Genomic DNA, 18446 nt, shown 5'->3' with positions numbered 1-18446 from the left:
GTCGAGTTATACGTGACTAAAGTACATAATATATTACGATGTTAACTATATATAGTAAACCATCTGCATATGTATTAGGAAGAATACACACACACATTTTATTATAAAGGATATATTACATATTTTTCTTGTTTTTCTTCAATGATATAAAATAAATCATCCATTTGTTATATACACACACACACATATGAAATAAATAAGAGAAGTATGATATTAGCTTTTAAAATTCATTTATTAAAATCTACACAATATTATAAAAGCAAGTATAAAGTTGGAAATATGTAAAAAGATTATACAAAAGTGTTGAGATTCTATCGTCGCTTATATGCAATATCGTAAGATATATACGCGTCTTACAATATACATCATGATTCTATTTTATTCATCTATATACAGGGAGTGCCGAAAATAAGGCAATGAGAAGTTGCGTTTGTTCACAAAATTTTCTTTTTGTTCTAATCTTTAAAAAATCTCCGTTACCTCAAAAGAAAAAATTACACAACCAACCTATACGATATATGATACTTTGTTATCAATAATTATTTCATATTATATTTGAAAATATATTAATAAATTTTTAAATAAGTAAACTTGAAATCTCTTAAACATATAAAATATAATCCTTAAAGACTATCATGGTTGAAATTTTACCACATAAAGAAATTTTGTTTTTTAATATTGTTCAAAAAACTTGAATAATATTAAACGCTGATTTCTTTTTTTCTATTTATCTGGTATAATAATCGCAAAAATTAATTGCAGTTGTTTTTTACCTATTAGTTTTTATGATAACTTTTAAAGATTAAATTATGTCTCAATTAAAGGATTAAATTTAAGTACATTCTGCATTATGTGCAAACGAAAAAATGATCGTTTTTGTTGATAATATATTAAAGAAAAGAGAATCATTATACTAAACGATTATAAAATAGAAAAATTGTGTTTGTTTAATACTTAATTTCCACTGCTTTAACAATATCCAATCACATCTAACCTAAACTTTCCTGACACCCTGTATATCAGCTACCATGTAATATCCTTTTTAGATTTTAATATTTCAAGGAAAGGCTACTTTAAAAAAATGAAAAAAAAAGTGAGAAGGAAAGAGAAAAAGAAAAAAGAAAACAATGATTTTTGTCAATTAAAATAGAAAAAGATAATTAAGAGAATTATTTGTAAGAAATTAAAAAAAAAAAAAAGAACAAATAAACAAAAATACTACTCTCCTCATTACATACACTACAAATGCCTCTAAACATAGGGCACAGAAATACACAAAGTATGTACAAAATTGATTGTATTAAAAATTAAGATATACTATTGTGTTAGATATGTACTACTTCTCTACTATATTATTATTATTATTATTATTATTATCATCATTATCATTATTATTATTGTTGTTATTATTATTATTATTTGTTTTAGAATCAGTAAAAGTCACAATATGTTTCTATGTTTTTCCATGCACATATATATTTATGCAATTAAGATAAATATTGGATAGATAAATTATTTTTTTTCTGATCGTAATGTTTAAATGTGCACGAATAAACAGTTTCGTTTATAATGTATAATATCTCTCTATTAACTCTCTGTTAATAAATTTTTTTTTGCAAACAAGACTAACATGAATATTAATTTTATACTTTGGCACATACCAAAGATATTTAACAAGGCATAATGCCTAGAGAAAATACTATTCAAAGTTATCACTTTAAATTTAATTTTAATTATCTTATTCGTATCGCCAAAGTGTTTCATGTTATTTCAATCATTTGGAAGATAGATATTAACTCTTTGAGACGCGTCCCGATATATATGTATTTTACCATCGCACTTGTAACTATAGATTGTTAATAATTTATGTGTTATATTCGCATCATATACTTTTATTAATACGAGCAAGCAGAATAGAGTAATTGTGGTAACTGGAGTTTAAAGATTTTTTTATACGATACTAGATTCTGCAAAATATTCTGCAGTATCTTAAAAACATCTAAAAAGTAATAATCAACAATCGAGGTATTTATAAATTCACTCCCCCGCTATATTGTTATTCTGAAAATTTGTATAATTCTGAAAATTGTAATAATCTTCTTAATAATTTGTTGCTACACCCTTCGTGCTAAATGACTAAAACATTTTTTATAACATCTACCTTCATAACGATATTATTTCATTATATTCATCAGTTATACTGATATAAAGACCTACAGAACTTTGTTAATTATATGTACCACTACTGTGTCATTACTATAAACTTTTGCTCTGGAATGTTAATTTGTACTACCAACATTCATATTGCCAACGTATTGTACTTCTCTCAACATGTGTACACACAACTTAACTTGGTGTATATGTACTGTGCATACACAAGTAAGAGGGCATGCATATGTATATATGTATTAGGCTTCATCTTTAACTAAATGTGTCATATTTGTGTCATAATTCGCCTTGATATTTCAATAGTAAGTATCTAAAGATATATGTAATCTAAGTAAAAATGTCGGATATCAGGCCCCCGGGATTATACTACGTTTCTTAAAATCTATCAAAAATAGTGATACTAACTGCTGCAAGTAGCCACTTTGATAATGAACACTGATTTGCAGTTGCCCACTGAAGTCCTGGGTAGTTAATATTTGGCATAGAAATTTCTACAAATACATATTATTTTGGATTAATATACTATTAATGTCTATAATAGATAATAATTATTCAATGAATATAAATAATGATAATAATGATGATGAACAATCAAACACAATCTACTACAAATATCAAACAGAAAGAATTCAAAATGACATACCTCATCAATATGGTAATAACTAAAATAAGGATTATCAAGGGTCCTGAAGAAATTGAGGTCACACCAGTTCCATAATGAACTTGACCACAAGCTGGTGGACAAACTGGGGTAAAGGTTTCTGCGCAAAAATAAGCAAACATAAAAAACATGCGTTATACAAAACAAACTGTTGCGATACAAATAAATTGATAAATGATAGCTATATGGAAATATTGCTACATAAATTATAATAAACACAAGTGTTCAGTCATTCAAGGTCATTCAAATGAAAAACAAAAAGATATATTGTAATACTTGCTACCACTAACACATGCCTTATATAAACAATATATTAATACTATACTCAGGTACTAAAAACCAGAATAAAAAATAATAAGTTAATAAATTGATATATACTTACCAAAAAGCTCAACTTTAGTTTCTGCAGTTCCTAATTTATTAGAAGCACGACATATGTATTCCCCATATTGTTTCTTCTCTATTGTTATTATTCGGATTGTAGTATCACTATATTCATCTGCAGTTGCAAAATGAGATATACTGTGATGCTGATTGTTTACCAATACAGTGCTATCTTTCAGCCAAACTATTGCAGGTGGAGGATAAGCTTCCACATGACATTCTAAATCCATGTCATACTGTAAAGCTTGACCTAAACGTGGTCGTGGTGCCGTTATTACAGGAGCAAATTCAACTTCTACATTAATATTACGTCTTGCGCCACGTCCTACGCCATTTTCAGCGATGCAGTAATACGTTCCACGATCTTCTTTGCGAATGGTAGGTATTTTGAGAATATTTCCACTAGAATATTTATAATTTGTTATTTAATTTTATCTTATTAATATATTAATTAATCAATAATGCAGTAAAATCAATATATACCGGTAAATAGATCCACCAGTTGGTAAAATAGCATTGTTTTCTCTGCGCCATGAAATTCTTGGTTGCGGAAATCCTCCTGCGTGGCATTCTAGTTGTACGGATTGTCCTTCGCTAACAACGAGAGATCGAGTCGAATTATCGCTGATAATAGGCGGTCTTCGTACTTGCAATTCTACTTCTGCAGATATTCGATTATTAAGAGCAATCAATACTTGACATACATAAAACCCTGCATCTGTTTCTTGTATATCCTTTATCTGTAACAATAATACTTAATAATAAGTATAATCAGTAATTGAGCTAACGTAGTTAAACAATATAAATCTTATCCATTTCATTACCTGCAATGTATATGTAGAAGACGCTTGATCGTATCTAAGAGCAAACCTGCTATCTTTTACAATTAAGGCACTATTTGTAGAAAGTGGTAACTGATCATAACCACTCTCTTTATTCACTTTTATCCATAAAACCGGATATTCCTGACCATATTGCACTGAACAAAGTAGTTCAACAGTTCCACCAATATCTTTAATTTGTATTTGTGAGATATAAGAAATCGTTGGTGTACGTTGACATGTTGCTGAAACATTGGGATTGTAATTATATTTAACTAAATTATCTCTACATTTTTAAGGAATGAAATTATTACATATATGATAAGTTCCATGCACTTTACGTGTCACAAAAATTTCGTTGTTAGTATATATATATATATGTATATATAATGAAATAATATAGAAATTGTGCAAAATAAATTTTTAAGCAATTTACCTATCTGTATTATTGCAATAGTAAGAATTAGTATAATTCTCATCATGATGCACCAAATAATACTTCAGCAGCAATCGAATATTTTTCACTATTTCAAAATCACCTTCTTTTACCCCGTTAAAAATGAACTTTTTCTATATCCTTAACGTAGTAAAAAGTATTTTATAAAAGAATTATTGTAGAGTCATCGATTAGATCAGTGTTTTTGGGCGATGAGAGAACGATGCTCACAGGTGTCTGTTGATCGACAATAAATATGGCGCATGACGCTACATCCTTAGTCAAAATACCAACTTTATATTTTAACCTTATTTTTATTTTTATTGTTGCAATTGAAAATTTAATATTATAGAAAAGTAAAAAATTATACGATATTTAAGATATCAATTTTATTTTATATAAATCCATTGAAGTATATTTACCTGATATTAAGAATAATTATTCCGGAAATTGCATGACGACACTAAATCATTTTATTTACGTTTCAAAATCAATATTAACTTGAATCTATTAATTAAATAATATACACACATTCGCGCGTGTAAATGTCATTTAATTAAATTTTCAAATTGAATATGTCGCACAAATTTGGTAATAAGGTAGATTTTTATGACATGAAAAATACTTTCGAAGTTTCATTAATTATTTTTCTTTTTTTTCTCTTTTTATTACATATATAATATAATAATAATGAAAGTAAAAAATCTTATGTAGAAATAATGTTATAATTCAGCAAAAGGTAACTCATTGAAAGAACAAAGTAAATCATGTATATCATGATTGCTATTTTCATTATGTTTGTCATCAACAGTTTTAAAATCTTGAGGAATAAAGATCTTATCTTCGCTTTGATACAGTATGTTGCTCTCTGAAAAAGTTTGCATGTTTGCCCACCTTAGTGCCACTTCTTTGTAGATACATTTTCTAAATATCAAGCAATGTATGTGTCGCAATTTTTCATATTTAATTCTCATAAAACCCAACTTGGACAAAACATATCTCCATGATTTGATCAACTTAGCATTTGCGCCAACATGTTTCGAATCAGGACTGATAATAAATAATATACCATTTTTCTTCAGTAAATTATATGCTTTGCTACAGCAAAGATATCTTTGTTTTGGACATGGCATATATTCTAACAATAAAGAAAATACAACAACGTCAAATGACTCTTCATGTAATTGTAAAATTTGTTTTTTATCTGCAGATAAGATTTGTTCTCTTCCTATATCGACGCTTAAGAAATCACACTGTAAAACATTAGGTTGAACAGCTACCAAATCTATTGCTGTTACTTTGAACATATCTTCCATTTCAAAAGGATTGTAACAACTCCCTACATCTAATACTGAGATCTTTTGAAAGATTTGATCTGCTTCGTTTAACAATTCCTTATCGTTATAATAATCCTGTTTAGAAATCAACATATTTTGTTCTTCTATATTATCATCTATTATCGACAATTCTCCTATTTTTCCTTTTATACTAAATTCCCTATTAGAATATTTTTTTTTGCCACCATTGAAAAAATATTCTTTACACTGGGATTTGATCCATTCTATTCTACAATAAGTTCCACTTAAAGAATCCGTATTATTGCCTTTCCAATGCGTAGTTGCAAGATCCTTCATCGACATAACATATTTCTAAAAAATAATTAAATTAAATATAAGTTACGAGTATAATAATATCTATATAATAGAGTATAAATTTCATTATAAAATATATTAACAAATAATAATGGTTTCTTTCAATAATTGATAAAGGTATCATGTGTCTTCATAAACACGCAAATATTAAGATAAAATTATTAAAGAAGAAAAAAAGATAAGCAGACCTGTAAAACGTCGTTTCGGCTTACATGTTTTTGCCATGCTATTTCTGCACCATATTTTTCACATTCTTTTCGTAATAAAGCATGAATTTGTTTAACAACATTAGCTAATCGTTTGTGTTCTTCGGTCGCCATACTGGTTATACACGCATGTGTGTGTGCGTGTGCGTGTGTGTAACTATAGAAAGATGTTCAGTATAGCTATACGTATTCATCGTATCTTTTCATGATTTTGATGACGTTCACCCTTATTTATCTACCGCAAAGTGCTGCAGACTGCAGTACCACGGTCACAACCGGAATCGTCGTATCTCGTTGATACTTAGAAATGTAAAGTATTACGAGATATATTTAATACGATTTTTTTCAAGAGGTACCATACTGTCTCTCTCAATGTGTGTATTTTCAATATTTTCTAATATAATTAGTGTAATAGCGTTTCTCTTCTATTTACATTCAAATCATCCAAGAATATCAATTAACTTTACTCGATATTTACAGTGCTAGCCTAAAATTGGATCTAATCTTGGTTTCTTAGAATATACTATGGATGACGAGCTTGAAGATAGGATCTTATATCAAGTAATTTCCAGAAAATTATATCTCGCGTATTGATTACGTGTTTTCTTTAATTGTATATAATATGTTGATTAATAATATACGAGATTACTATTTTACATTTTATTTTGTTATTTTTTTTTTTTTTATGTTCATTTGTACTTCGACACGACATAATATTCGAAAAATTTTCTAATTTATTTAGACAATAAAATCAATAATCGATAATTTCAATAAAATATATTAATATTTATTGTTATATAATTTATATCAAAAGATAAGATTATTAATATACGTAATTCATTATTTTAAGATATTTGTCGTTTTTAGACTTACGTGTCTCATATGAAACTGATGTCAAAATTCACAGTGGGTATTCCCGCTGTCTTAAATGCTGCTGTCAATACTCCATTAGGTTATTTTTGGAGAATCATGAGGATCTATGCTTTTAAACCAGAGGTATTAATCTGCTGCACACTTTTAGCAGTGATGCTTCTTTATATACAAGCTGTCGATCCTTGGAGTAGAATGCTGTTTGAAAAAATTCAATACACCCTAGGACGTACAACGTCTAAGGTATTATCATCATTATTAATATGATAAAATATTATATTGAAGCGAATAAACTATTTTTTATCTTTCAATTAGGTTTCAAAATTGCAATTTCTTGTTAATGATTCTGTAAATAATGGAGTAAAACTTAGCTGGGAATTAAAACAAGGGAACATAGCAGCTTATGCAGTTCAAGGTCATAGAGCTCGTATGGAAGATCGTTTTGTAGTAAATGAAGATTTAAATAATACTGGTGTATCCTTGTTTGCAGTTTTTGATGGTCATGGAGGAGAGGTAAATTTCAATCTTTTTAAAAACAAAAGGCACATAAATAATTTTTAAATTACTGATTTAATTTTATTTGTAGTTTGCTGCAAATTATGCTCGTGATAAACTTATTCCAAATATAAATAAAAAAGTAATAGAACTAAAGGATATGATAGCTGGTAGATTTTCTGATATACAGAAAAATAATCAAATAAATAATCGGCCAATAATTCAATCTGAAAATAAAAAAGATGTAAAAACAGATTCAACCACGATCGAACGTAAGAAATCTTTTCGTAAAACTGTTAGTACTTCGGTAACGGATGATTGTATGAAAAATAGTGTTGGCGTTACTGATCCAGAATTATTGGATAAATTAGATAGTCTGTCACGGCCAATCACGAGGGAGGTATGACGAGTACAAATTTTTTTGTAATAAGAAGGAACTTCGAAGAAATGTAATTATTTATTTTGCGATGTAAAAAATTTCTTATATTTATTTGCCAGGTAAGACCTTGTAGATCAGGTGAGACTCAACCTGAAATTGATATGACAACCTATTTAGATGGAGATAAAATAAATTATGGTAGACTATTAACTGATGAAGTTCTAGCAGTAGATCGATTATTAGTTAAAGCAGCTAAAAAAAATATGGATGTAGCGGGTAAAGAAGTTTGTTCCTTATCTTGTATTATTATCATGCAGATATTAATATTTGATATTTTAAAGTTAAATCTCCCTCTTTTTTTTTATAATATAGGTACTACTGCTCTGATCGCACTTCTAGAGGATAATAAATTAGTAGTAGCGAATGTCGGTGATTCTAGAGGTGTAATGTGCGATGGAAAAGGTAATGCGATACCTTTATCGTTCGATCATAAACCACAACAGGTATTTATAAATCCTCATCTTTAATATATGTTTTATATTATGAAATTGAATCATACGTTTATATTTAATTCAGGAAAGAGAAAAAAAGAGAATATATAAAGCTGGTGGATTAGTGACATTCAATGGAGTTTGGAGAGTTGCTGGTATATTAGCAACATCTCGAGCTTTGGGAGATTATCCATTGAAAGATAAAAAATTAGTAATAGCAGATCCAGACATTTTAACATTCGATCTAAGTGATCACAATCCAATGTTCCTTGTTTTGGCATCTGATGGACTATGGGATACTTTTACAAATGAAGAAGCTGTAGCATTTATCAAAGAACGTATAAACGAGCCACATTTTGGTGCAAAAAGCATTACATTACAAAGCTATTACAGGTAATATATCAACAAAGAACATACGTGTAAGAAAAATTATAATCAAAGATCGTTTCGATTGATTTCCATTAATGATAAAAAAAAATCAATGTTATCACACAATATATATTTATACAAATTTTACAGGGGATCTTCAGATAATATCACAGTAGTTGTAATCGACTTACGAGATAAGAAATATAATGGAACAGAATCAAAAAGGAATCAGTAATTATTATCTTAACTGTTTCCAAAGTATTATATGGTAAAACTTCCTAATGTTGTTTTTCCAAAACTCTTCTAGTCATTAAATTCAATTAAAAATTTGAATTTATGAAAGCGAAGAGAGAGAATGGGTGTATTACTACTACAATATTGTGATTTCACCAAATATGATATTTGAGACGTTATTAATATGTACGATAAGAGAATATTCATTTTTGTAATTAATTTTCATTTGTTATTATTATGATATATATTGTAAACTATATTTTTTCTTGCACGTGCCTTATTTCTTGGCTGTGTAACTTCAAACATGCTTTGAGCATTCTTCCATCTCTTTAGCTTGTATAACTTATAATGACTGATTTTTGGTTACTTTAAAAAAAAAAGAAAAGAAAAAACAACATATGGAAATTATTTTTTTTTTTGAATCCATTTTATGTGATAAATGTGAAAGCTGCACTTTGTTAATTATAAAAGTATTTATCCCGTCAATCTGACGTTAAATGCTTTAAGATTTTGATATAACACATTTAAGATGTTAAATTTTTTCATACATACATACATATATACATATATATGTATATGTATGTATATATGTATACACACATATGTACCAAAAACATTAAATACGTATAATAAAAAAGTTATTTAAGATATTAATCATTTTTAAATAAAATAAAATTTTTAACAACACGTGACAAAATATATTTCTTCCAAATATTTTTAATGAAAGCCACATACATTGTATTTATTTTAAATGCAAAAATTTTTAATACGAATATGCGCGCTATGTATCAAAGTAACTTTAACATCTATCTGTCATTTTAAGTTGAACTATCACTTTTGTCTATCAGAATTGTTATATAATATATGTCGAATTAATAAATTTATGAGAATATATGATAAAATTTTAATGAGAAGAATAGTTATTTTTTTATCAAATATATCGGATGAACTTTCTAAATGTATAAGCAGCGCGATTCATACATGTAAGTATGTATATATGATTTGATATAAGCAATTATTTAAACTTACGTGTTAAAGAAATGTAATACCAACAATAGAATAATAATGTAATATCTTAATACTTATTTTGTTAACATATTAATAAAAATGACGATATATAAAATTTACTTTATAATATACGTACATATATGAAAACATTGTACATAATTAATTATGCGAGATAATATTTGAAAATTCTATACAAATTTAGTTGAACATTGTGAATCCTTCTCTGTGTTGAAGATATTTATGAAGCATTATATTTTTTAAAATGTATTCACAAAATGTATAAGCAAAAAATTCTAATTTCATTTATCTCGCTTGCTTTTCCTGTAATATTTATAATTTTATTGAAAAACAATATATGTCACGCCAGCGTGTGTGTGTGTGATGGTCGTGCCTAAAAATGTATCCAATAAAAATGAGCAGAATAAAATATCATTATGTATTCAATATATATTTTCTATATAAAGCATTGTATTTTGAAAAACATGGTGGTATATTTTTTCTTTTTCATTTTTTTCAAGATATTCAAGAATATACTTTTTAAGAATAGTTTACAAATACCACAATTTTTATAAATTGTGTAATTATATTTATCAAGTAATAAGATGATAAATTGTTTTCTATTTAGTTTCTTATAAAAAACATTTTCTTAGTCAATATTTATATTTGATGTACTATGTATGTGTATATATACATACATACATACATACATACATACATACATACATACATACATACATACATATATATATATATATATATATATATATATGTATATCAGTTCTACAATATTATTTAAATATAAAACTGATAAGAAATGTTTTGCTAATGTTTCCGAAGAATCTGTGTGACAAATATATTATTTTCTTGTAAGAGATATTATAATTCAACATTTTGACTTTGCACTATAAAGAGATTTATGTAAATATAATGATTGAATAGTTATAGTATCTCCATTTTCATTCTGTGTGTAGTTTACACTTCTATATGTTTCATGTATGACATATTTATATATGAGAAATATTATTAAATTTGTAAAGATTAAATTTTTTTATAATTGTCTTCACATGTAATAGAAGGACATATTTAGTTTCAAATCCTTTAAATCAAATAATAATAATAAAATAATAGTAAACTCTTATGTTGAAATCCACACAGAAAATAATATATAAATTTTTTTATAGGAAAAAAAGTTAAATCTTTTAAGTCGATTACTTGTTTCGTATATTAAGTGTCAACCAAGTAACTCAAAGTCTTCATCGGATGTATCATACTGACGTTCTATATGTTCAAAATCTAAAACTATAATAAAGAAATATATCAAAGTGTTTAAAAACTATTTAAAATATATAAAATTCGTTCATAAGCAATCAATTCTATATTAACTTACAATTAGTAGCTCCTATTGCCTCAGATACAACATCTTCAGCAGGTGACCAATTAACTAGTCTCTCTGAAGATAATTCGAATAATGGTTGTTTTTCAGGCTCTAATAATTCATCTTGCATAGTTTTACACATAGATTTAAAATCCTTTTCTGTAGCGCAAAAAAAGCACTATAATAGAAATAATTTATTTTCAATTAATATGTTACATTTTGTTACATTGCTCAATGAATTACATGATTATACTTACAAGTGCTACAGAGGGATCAATGTCTGTAATAGAAATACGACTAGCAGACTTGCAGTGGTATGTGAGATCTATTTCTCTCTCATTATCGACACTAGCTGAACGCTGTGTCGTATGTGGATCCAAATAAATCACTTCATCTCCTAAAATATCATAACTTTGTTTTATTATGTATTACTCAAAAAAACAATAATATTTTGTGAAAAAATATATATTTACGTAATGTTGTACGTACCAACACAACCAATAAAATACAAAGCAAGATTTGGTTTTCCACCGATTACTCCTAGAGATTGTGGGATCTTGAATGAAGTCTAAAAAATGATATGCTCAATTTGAATATCTTTGTCTTTCAAAGATATAACTTCTTCTTTGGTTGTTCATGCAAGTATTATTATTATTTTATATTACTTTAAGTCCATTGAGGTAAACAGGATTAATTTCATTCAAACCAAGACGAAGTGGTATTAATAATAATAAAGGCTTCCACTGGCTCGGTGCTTTCAATGGTTCTTTACCATCTACTTCAACCGTTGTACCTCCTTCCACTCTACATTGTCTTACTGTAAATTATAAATGTGAATTAAAATATGATAAGCTTCACATTACAATTTACTTACAGATATCATTAACTATTAAAGCATTATCCAAAGCTACATGTATTGTAATAGAGCTCCATTCATCATACACAACCAATTTTCTGAAATAATATAATGAGAAAAAAATCATGATTAGTTTATATTATTAATATTTTATTAGTGCGTGATTAAAAAAAATGTATACTTTAATACTTGTGCAATGGTATTTGGACCAAACCATTGTCCGACTTCTTTTCCTTCTGATGCTCCCATTAACGCTATTTGATGAATGGAGAAAGGAGCAGCTCTCTTATCTTCAAAGCGTTTCAATATTTCCAGGTACGTTGTATTTTTTGTTTCTGGTGTCCAACGCCAATCTCTGCCTATTATCATTGAATTTTTATAATATTAAATTGATAAAAAATATAATTAAAATAAGATCACGTCATAAATGTATTACCTAAATGTAAAAAGACTAAAGCTTGACCAAGAACCATTTGTCCACATCTTAACATGCAGCCCCATCCTTTGTCAGTTGTAAATGTGGAATTATAACCACCAATGGGAATAAAACCTCTACGGTAACTAAACCATAACTTAGATAAGATATCTTTACGTATTGCTTCTAATTCTGAAATATAATATTAATCCATCTATTGTCAATTGCTTATCAATAATTATATATAATTATATACATTACATATATATACCTGTTAAAGCATGATACTTCTTTCCAAGAATCCAAACAGGTTGATCTGTTTGGGGTATATCTTCTAAATCATCGCATATATTTTGCGTAAAAAGGCTATCCATTCTTATAATGTAACAAGTATTAGTTAACTTGTGAAATGCATTAGTGAAACCTGATTAACCGCAATACATAGGTTGTGTAAGTGTAAACAAAAGGAAAATTTCTTGGATGTCATGATAAAATGTATAAAAAGAATCTTAATGGAAAAAAAAAAAAAAAAAAAAAAAAAAAAACTTACTTTTAGTAGAAAGAAAACATTGGTCATGGTACCTCCCAGGACATTGTATTCGCATCAAAAGATGAGACAAGGACTAACATGCGAATTTATTGAAATATTAACAAAGAAACTAATGTGAGCTCTGTAGGATTTATACCTGATCAGGAAATACGTCTCGGATATGTTGCAAACAAAACTTTCAACTCAAATGATGATTAAGACAAAGAGTAAACGATATGTAAAATTAATGAAAAAAATCTTACTAATAATTCTTTTATACTTATTTCTATACAAATATATATGCACAATTTCCAATAAAATGATTCATAAAATATCTTCGAGGTGGCTAAGATGGAAATGTTCTGTAAAGCATTACGCGCTTTCAAGGTGCACACAATGTACTATTGAAATTCTGACGTTTCCCGACAGATGGTGACATTCGTCAATCCTGGCACGTGCTTCGATATACCACGTGACCGTAAATACGGCTTTTCGTATCCCCAATAATCGTTCGTGGCGGGTCGTAACGATCTGTGCTAGGATTTTATCAACGTACTTACATCGGTAAAGTATAATGATTTTATTTGAAAAATTTATACATTCTTCATACCTTTTTTTTCTTTTATATTTAATTAAACTCCTCTCTAGAAAATTATTTAATTAATAAAATCTCTAGGAAAATTCTAAAGAATCCTTGATACAACAATCATATACGTAACTACTTAAAATACATTTGTCGTCCTCTGCATTTATTCCGCTCAGTTAGCTCGAAGAATAATTGTCGTTCATGAATCAAGTTCAATCTTCTAACGGAAATGTATATACACACTGACATTTTTACAAATATTTTATTCGTTCCTTTTTTTTTTTTTTTATTGTAATAATAATGAACAAAAATCTTTAACTACAAGGTGTATATAAAAAAAAAAAGAAAAAAAAATTGAGAAAAGAAAAAGAAAAAATTATATTATATTGTATTGTTGTAACTCACATCGATGCAGTTCATTTTTATAGAACAAATATCTATAATATTCCATGGCCACGACTTTCACAAATCTATCGTCCTTTTAGTAGACACAACTATATACATATGTATGTATATAACGGATTTCGCTATAAATTTAATACGTATTTCACGTTTGTTTCAAACAAATATTCCAAATATGAATTATTGTTCCAAAAAAGAAAACGAGATTTGAGGCTTTCCCGACCGAAAGACGTAGCTTAAAAGATAAAAAGCGATTATAAGAATCGCTAGACTATCTGTTACACACTTTATTAGTTGAAGTAAACTGAAGATAAATCTTTTATAGAGATACGTAGTTTACGTATCTCTGTAAAACGTATATATGCGTAGCTTAAATATTTATGGGATCGCGAATAGTAACTACAGTGTGTGCCACGGAACACGAAGTGAAAGTCTTAAGTTTTCTTGTTGAACCTTCTTAGTTGAATCAAGAACAAGTTAGTCTCCGGTCGATTGCCTCTTTGGACGGTTCTATGCATGTATGTATATATTGGAATATTAGTGAAAGATAAAGAGAAAAAGTTAATGATAAATCAATGTGAAGAATCTTTTATCGATGAAGTTAAAAGAAGATAAATAATCTCAAAATAATTCGATAAAATTCATATATCTTCTTTGTTCTCAACAAACAACGCGGCATCTTTTTTATTTTATTTATTTTATTTTTTTTTTTTTCAGTTTTAATAGATATTCGAATGATATATTCGTATAGAAAAATTAAAGAAAAGAAGAACAAGTATGCCTTACGTTAGTTTTCCTTCTCTCTTTTTTTTTTTTTTTAACGTATCATTTGCGATACATAATTTACGACAGGTATGTAATAAAAAAAAATATATGATTGTATTGTATATACACACTTTTTAAACATACTGATATCGCGAAATAAACGAAAAAATATATGAAACGGTGAACAAATCGTTCTTATACGTCTACGGAATTGATGTTTTTGTGTAACAGGTGTTGTAAATAATTAAGATAAACGAGTGAGAGAGAGAGAGAGAGAAAGAGAGAGAGAGAGGGGGAGGGAGGGAAAAAGGAAAAGAAAGAAAGAGAAATATGAAAATGTCATACAAAAGAATTTCTATGGATACAAGTGTCCTCGAAAAATTGATTTCAACGCATTCGGATGAGGTATTAATGAAATTTTGTAGAAAAGTAAATAATATTTGGTTTTCGTGTTAATTAGAAAACAAATATTTTTTCAAATTTCCATAATTTATAGAATATTTGTATGCGTAGGTATTCATTTTCCAAACGAAAAATCTTACTTTTACATTTGTAAAATATTTTTACGCGTATGTATTTACCATATTTCTCGTGAATACGAAAATCTATTTCAACGATTTTTAAATGCACATGCGTATACATATATTAATGATTCTTTTTTAATTTTTATATATAATGTGTTTTTATAGGATACCATGGAAGAAAAAAAAATGAGCGAAGAAACAACAATGAAAGCTACAGGATACGGAGCGTAAGTAATTATATCGATATCCATTGCTTTAGAGGAAGATTTTCTAAGAGAGTTTAATATTTTTTACGAGTATTTTTTTATGAGATTTTTATGAGATATTATTTTTTTTTTTTCTTTAAGTGTCAAATACAAGGATGAAATCGACGAATCCTCGTGGAAATTTTGGAAGAAAAGAAGATACGTTGTAGCAATTTTAGCGTTTCTAGGATTTTTCACTTCTTATATACTTCGTGTTAATTTGAGCGTTGCGATAGTTGCGATGACTGAAGATAAGATCGATGAGAATGGAGTCATTTATCGAGTGAGTTCCATTATTATATTTGAAATAGAATATTATTATATATCTTATAAGAATATTAAACGATGATAATTATACAAATAATTATTTTTATAGAGACGAGAATTCGATTGGGATTCGAAAACGAAAGGACTTGTTTTGAGTTCATTTTTTTATGGATATTTGAGTACCCAGTTATTAGGTGGATGGTTGGCTGCTAGAATTGGAGGTAAAAGAGTATTTGGTCTTGGTATTGCAGCAACAGCATTGTTTACTATCATTACACCTCCTCTGGTCAGAGCAAGCGTATATATTCTAATCGTTTTGCGTATTGTTGAAGGAATTTGTGAGGTAAGAATTTACACTTCTTTATATATATATATATATATATATATATATATATATATATATATTTCTAAATCCTTTTATTTGTTCACAGGGTGTTACATATCCTTGCATACATGCAATTTGGGCTAATTGGGCACCCCCATTGGAAAGATCGAAATTAGCAACCTTGGCATTCTCTGGTAGCTTTTTAGGAACAGTTTTTGCTATGCCTATTTCTGGCATAATGGCTGAACATCTCGGTTGGTCTTCAGTTTTCTACGTATTTGGAGCAGTAGGACTTATTTGGTTCATTGCCTGGTGGATGCTAGTCAAGGATCATCCTGCAGATGATCCTAGAATATCTCAAGCTGAATTGGAATATATTCAAAGTAGTATTGGTATTACTGGGAACCAAATGGTTAGTGCAAAACTGCTTCCTATAAATTGTATTATATAGTTATCAATTTATAATTATTTAAAAAATATAAGTTTCAATATGTTATAGTATATAACTTATATATTATCTCAATATTGATTTTATTTTTCAGTTTGATATACGTTAATTATTTATATCGCTTTTGCAGAAAGTAAAACATCCGTGGAAAGCTATGTTGAGTTCACCACCTGTTTGGGCTATAGTCGCTGCTCATTTCAGTGAAAATTGGGGATTTTATACGATGTTGACTCAATTACCAACATTTATGAAGGGTCGGCATAATCATTTAATTATTTTAATGTTTTTACGTATCATATGATTTTTATGATTAATAGATATTAAATTTGGATATTATTAGACGTGCTCAAGTCCGAATTGGAAGCAACCGGTTTTATGTCTGCTCTTCCTTATTTGGCGATGACCATAGTCGTCCAATTTTCCGGTCAACTGGCTGATTATTTAAGAACAAAAGAACTTTTGACGACGACTCAGGTATTTTTATAGATTTATTCTAATCGAATCTATTATGAAAAGATAAAAACGAAAAAAAAAGGCGAACATTGGTGACAATTACTTTATTTTGTATTCTAGGTTCGTAAGATATTTAATTGCGGTGCATTTATCTTTCAAACGATCTTTATGACCTCTACTGCCTTTGTCTCGACTAAAGTAGGAGCGGTTATCTGTATCACCATAGCAGTTGGCCTTGGTGGCTTTGCTTGGTCTGGCTTTGGGTAATTCTTAGAATTCAGTTATATATATATATATATATATCATATAATTTATATATTTAAATATATCTACTGATAATAAACCCTTCAATATATATTTTTTATTCATTTCTAGAGTCAATCATTTAGATATCGCTCCGAAACATGCCAGTGTATTAATGGGAATAGGCAATACAATCGCAACTTTACCAGGAGTCGTGAGTCCGATTATTACTGGATACATTGTTCAAAATAAAGTGAGAGCTTTTATATTACAAATAATTCATCAATTATAAATATAAATATAAGGCATTTTTTAAACGAACTATGTTTAATGTTTATTTTAGAGTGCAACAGAATGGAGGACAGTATTTATTATTGCTGGTTCAGTGTATCTCATAGGTGCTATAATTTATGGTATTTTTGCATCCGGTGAAAAACAAAGTTGGGCCGACGATACTTCGAAAAAGCAAGGCGAAGAAATAGTTTATGATAATCCAGGATTAGAAATAGATAATTTATAATTAATAAATATTTTAATAAAAAAAAAAAAATTAAGATACATTATAATTAATAATGATCGAAATAATTACATAGTCGTAATTATATGTCACACATATCGATGATTTTATATGAATTGATAATGTATCATATTATTATTATTACTATTACTATTACTGTTATTATCATTATTGTTATTATTATTATTATTATTATACAAATTTCTGTGATACACACATCCAACATAGCTTTTTCTTTGTAAACATTATTTATCTTTCAAAATATTATGCTTATATATACCACAATTAATAATATTTAGGAAGCAATATTACCGACAGTCG

The 18446-nt window shown here is 27.8% G+C and overlaps 5 protein-coding genes across 10 annotated transcripts; 2 read left to right on the top strand and 3 right to left on the bottom strand.

The window, feature by feature from the left end:
- Nucleotides 1-212: 212 nt before the first annotated feature.
- LOC127072973 (lachesin) lies at nucleotides 213-4737 on the bottom strand. Of its 2 annotated transcripts, XM_051013899.1 has the most exons (6): nucleotides 4472-4737; nucleotides 4039-4280; nucleotides 3698-3954; nucleotides 3213-3616; nucleotides 2813-2930; nucleotides 213-2660 (listed from the first exon to the last, which is right to left on the bottom strand). In XM_051013899.1, the coding sequence occupies exons 1-6, from the start codon at nucleotides 4515-4517 to the stop codon at nucleotides 2639-2641; spliced, it is 1089 nt and encodes a 362-aa protein (XP_050869856.1). In that variant the 5' UTR covers nucleotides 4518-4737; the 3' UTR covers nucleotides 213-2638. The 2 variants fall into 2 exon arrangements, with proteins under 2 accessions (XP_050869856.1, XP_050869857.1); XM_051013900.1 differs by lacking the exon at nucleotides 2813-2930.
- Nucleotides 4738-5091: 354 nt separating this feature from the next.
- LOC127072974 (S-adenosylmethionine sensor upstream of mTORC1) lies at nucleotides 5092-6477 on the bottom strand. Its single transcript, XM_051013901.1, has 2 exons — nucleotides 6312-6477; nucleotides 5092-6120 (listed from the first exon to the last, which is right to left on the bottom strand). The coding sequence occupies exons 1-2, from the start codon at nucleotides 6441-6443 to the stop codon at nucleotides 5194-5196; spliced, it is 1059 nt and encodes a 352-aa protein (XP_050869858.1). The 5' UTR covers nucleotides 6444-6477; the 3' UTR covers nucleotides 5092-5193.
- Nucleotides 6478-6534: 57 nt separating this feature from the next.
- LOC127072969 (protein phosphatase 1L) lies at nucleotides 6535-10623 on the top strand. Of its 3 annotated transcripts, none has more exons than XM_051013890.1 (9): nucleotides 6535-6681; nucleotides 6810-6890; nucleotides 7197-7442; nucleotides 7515-7712; nucleotides 7786-8094; nucleotides 8193-8349; nucleotides 8446-8576; nucleotides 8650-8957; nucleotides 9084-10623. In XM_051013890.1, the coding sequence occupies exons 2-9, from the start codon at nucleotides 6855-6857 to the stop codon at nucleotides 9166-9168; spliced, it is 1470 nt and encodes a 489-aa protein (XP_050869847.1). In that variant the 5' UTR covers nucleotides 6535-6681; nucleotides 6810-6854; the 3' UTR covers nucleotides 9169-10623. The 3 variants fall into 3 exon arrangements, with proteins under 3 accessions (XP_050869847.1, XP_050869846.1, XP_050869848.1); XM_051013889.1 differs by having other exon boundaries at nucleotides 6556-6703; XM_051013891.1 differs by lacking the exon at nucleotides 6810-6890 and having other exon boundaries at nucleotides 6585-6703.
- LOC127072970 (cysteine protease ATG4B) lies at nucleotides 9524-13746 on the bottom strand. Of its 2 annotated transcripts, XM_051013892.1 has the most exons (11): nucleotides 13508-13746; nucleotides 13372-13444; nucleotides 13093-13245; nucleotides 12843-13013; nucleotides 12588-12765; nucleotides 12425-12504; nucleotides 12216-12367; nucleotides 12040-12118; nucleotides 11808-11947; nucleotides 11563-11728; nucleotides 9524-11474 (listed from the first exon to the last, which is right to left on the bottom strand). In XM_051013892.1, exons 2-11 carry the CDS (start codon nucleotides 13424-13426, stop codon nucleotides 11407-11409), a joined length of 1242 nt encoding a protein of 413 aa, XP_050869849.1. In that variant the 5' UTR covers nucleotides 13427-13444; nucleotides 13508-13746; the 3' UTR covers nucleotides 9524-11406. The 2 variants fall into 2 exon arrangements, with proteins under 2 accessions (XP_050869849.1, XP_050869850.1); XM_051013893.1 differs by lacking the exon at nucleotides 13372-13444.
- Nucleotides 13747-13846: 100 nt separating this feature from the next.
- Nucleotides 13847-18293, top strand: LOC127072968 (vesicular glutamate transporter 2). 2 transcript variants are annotated; one of them, XM_051013887.1, is made up of 10 exons: nucleotides 13847-13914; nucleotides 15793-15854; nucleotides 15975-16155; nucleotides 16249-16482; nucleotides 16571-16876; nucleotides 17043-17166; nucleotides 17253-17386; nucleotides 17486-17628; nucleotides 17741-17861; nucleotides 17952-18293. In XM_051013887.1, the coding sequence occupies exons 2-10, from the start codon at nucleotides 15799-15801 to the stop codon at nucleotides 18126-18128; spliced, it is 1476 nt and encodes a 491-aa protein (XP_050869844.1). In that variant the 5' UTR covers nucleotides 13847-13914; nucleotides 15793-15798; the 3' UTR covers nucleotides 18129-18293. The 2 variants fall into 2 exon arrangements, with proteins under 2 accessions (XP_050869844.1, XP_050869843.1); XM_051013886.1 differs by lacking the exon at nucleotides 13847-13914 and adding an exon at nucleotides 14568-14856.
- The last annotated feature ends 153 nt before the right edge of the window (nucleotides 18294-18446 follow it).

This window comes from Vespula vulgaris, chromosome 2, assembly GCF_905475345.1.
Source record: "Vespula vulgaris chromosome 2, iyVesVulg1.1, whole genome shotgun sequence".
In the NCBI taxonomy this organism is placed as follows: Eukaryota; Metazoa; Arthropoda; class Insecta; order Hymenoptera; family Vespidae; genus Vespula; species Vespula vulgaris.
Note: the sequence above shows the minus strand (reverse complement) of the source record. Positions and strands in the feature narration are given on the sequence as shown.

Excerpts from the sequence above, each read along its gene's own strand:
- LOC127072973 (XM_051013899.1), bottom strand. The coding sequence starts at position 4,517 with ATGATGAGAATTATACTAATTCTTACTATTGCAATAATACAGATAG. Across the intron at positions 3,955-4,038 it reads CTTCTACATATACATTGCAG|ATAAAGGATATACAAGAAAC; the intron begins GTAATGAAATGG and ends TTATTGTTACAG. Across the intron at positions 2,661-2,812 it reads GTTATTACCATATTGATGAG|AAATTTCTATGCCAAATATT; the intron begins GTATGTCATTTT and ends ATGTATTTGTAG.
- LOC127072974 (XM_051013901.1), bottom strand. The coding sequence starts at position 6,443 with ATGGCGACCGAAGAACACAAACGATTAGCTAATGTTGTTAAACAAATT. Across the intron at positions 6,121-6,311 it reads GCCGAAACGACGTTTTACAG|AAATATGTTATGTCGATGAA; the intron begins GTCTGCTTATCT and ends ATTATTTTTTAG.
- LOC127072969 (XM_051013890.1), top strand. The coding sequence starts at position 6,855 with ATGGATGACGAGCTTGAAGATAGGATCTTATATCAA. Across the intron at positions 6,891-7,196 it reads AAGATAGGATCTTATATCAA|ACTTACGTGTCTCATATGAA; the intron begins GTAATTTCCAGA and ends TGTCGTTTTTAG. Across the intron at positions 7,443-7,514 it reads TAGGACGTACAACGTCTAAG|GTTTCAAAATTGCAATTTCT; the intron begins GTATTATCATCA and ends TCTTTCAATTAG.
- LOC127072970 (XM_051013892.1), bottom strand. The coding sequence starts at position 13,426 with ATGCGAATACAATGTCCTGGGAGGTACCATGACCAATGTTTTCTTTCT. Across the intron at positions 11,948-12,039 it reads GTATTTTATTGGTTGTGTTG|GAGATGAAGTGATTTATTTG; the intron begins GTACGTACAACA and ends ATGATATTTTAG. Across the intron at positions 11,729-11,807 it reads TTGATCCCTCTGTAGCACTT|TGCTTTTTTTGCGCTACAGA; the intron begins GTAAGTATAATC and ends TTTCTATTATAG.
- LOC127072968 (XM_051013886.1), top strand. Across the intron at positions 16,483-16,570 it reads TTGTTGAAGGAATTTGTGAG|GGTGTTACATATCCTTGCAT; the intron begins GTAAGAATTTAC and ends ATTTGTTCACAG. Across the intron at positions 16,877-17,042 it reads GTATTACTGGGAACCAAATG|AAAGTAAAACATCCGTGGAA; the intron begins GTTAGTGCAAAA and ends TCGCTTTTGCAG.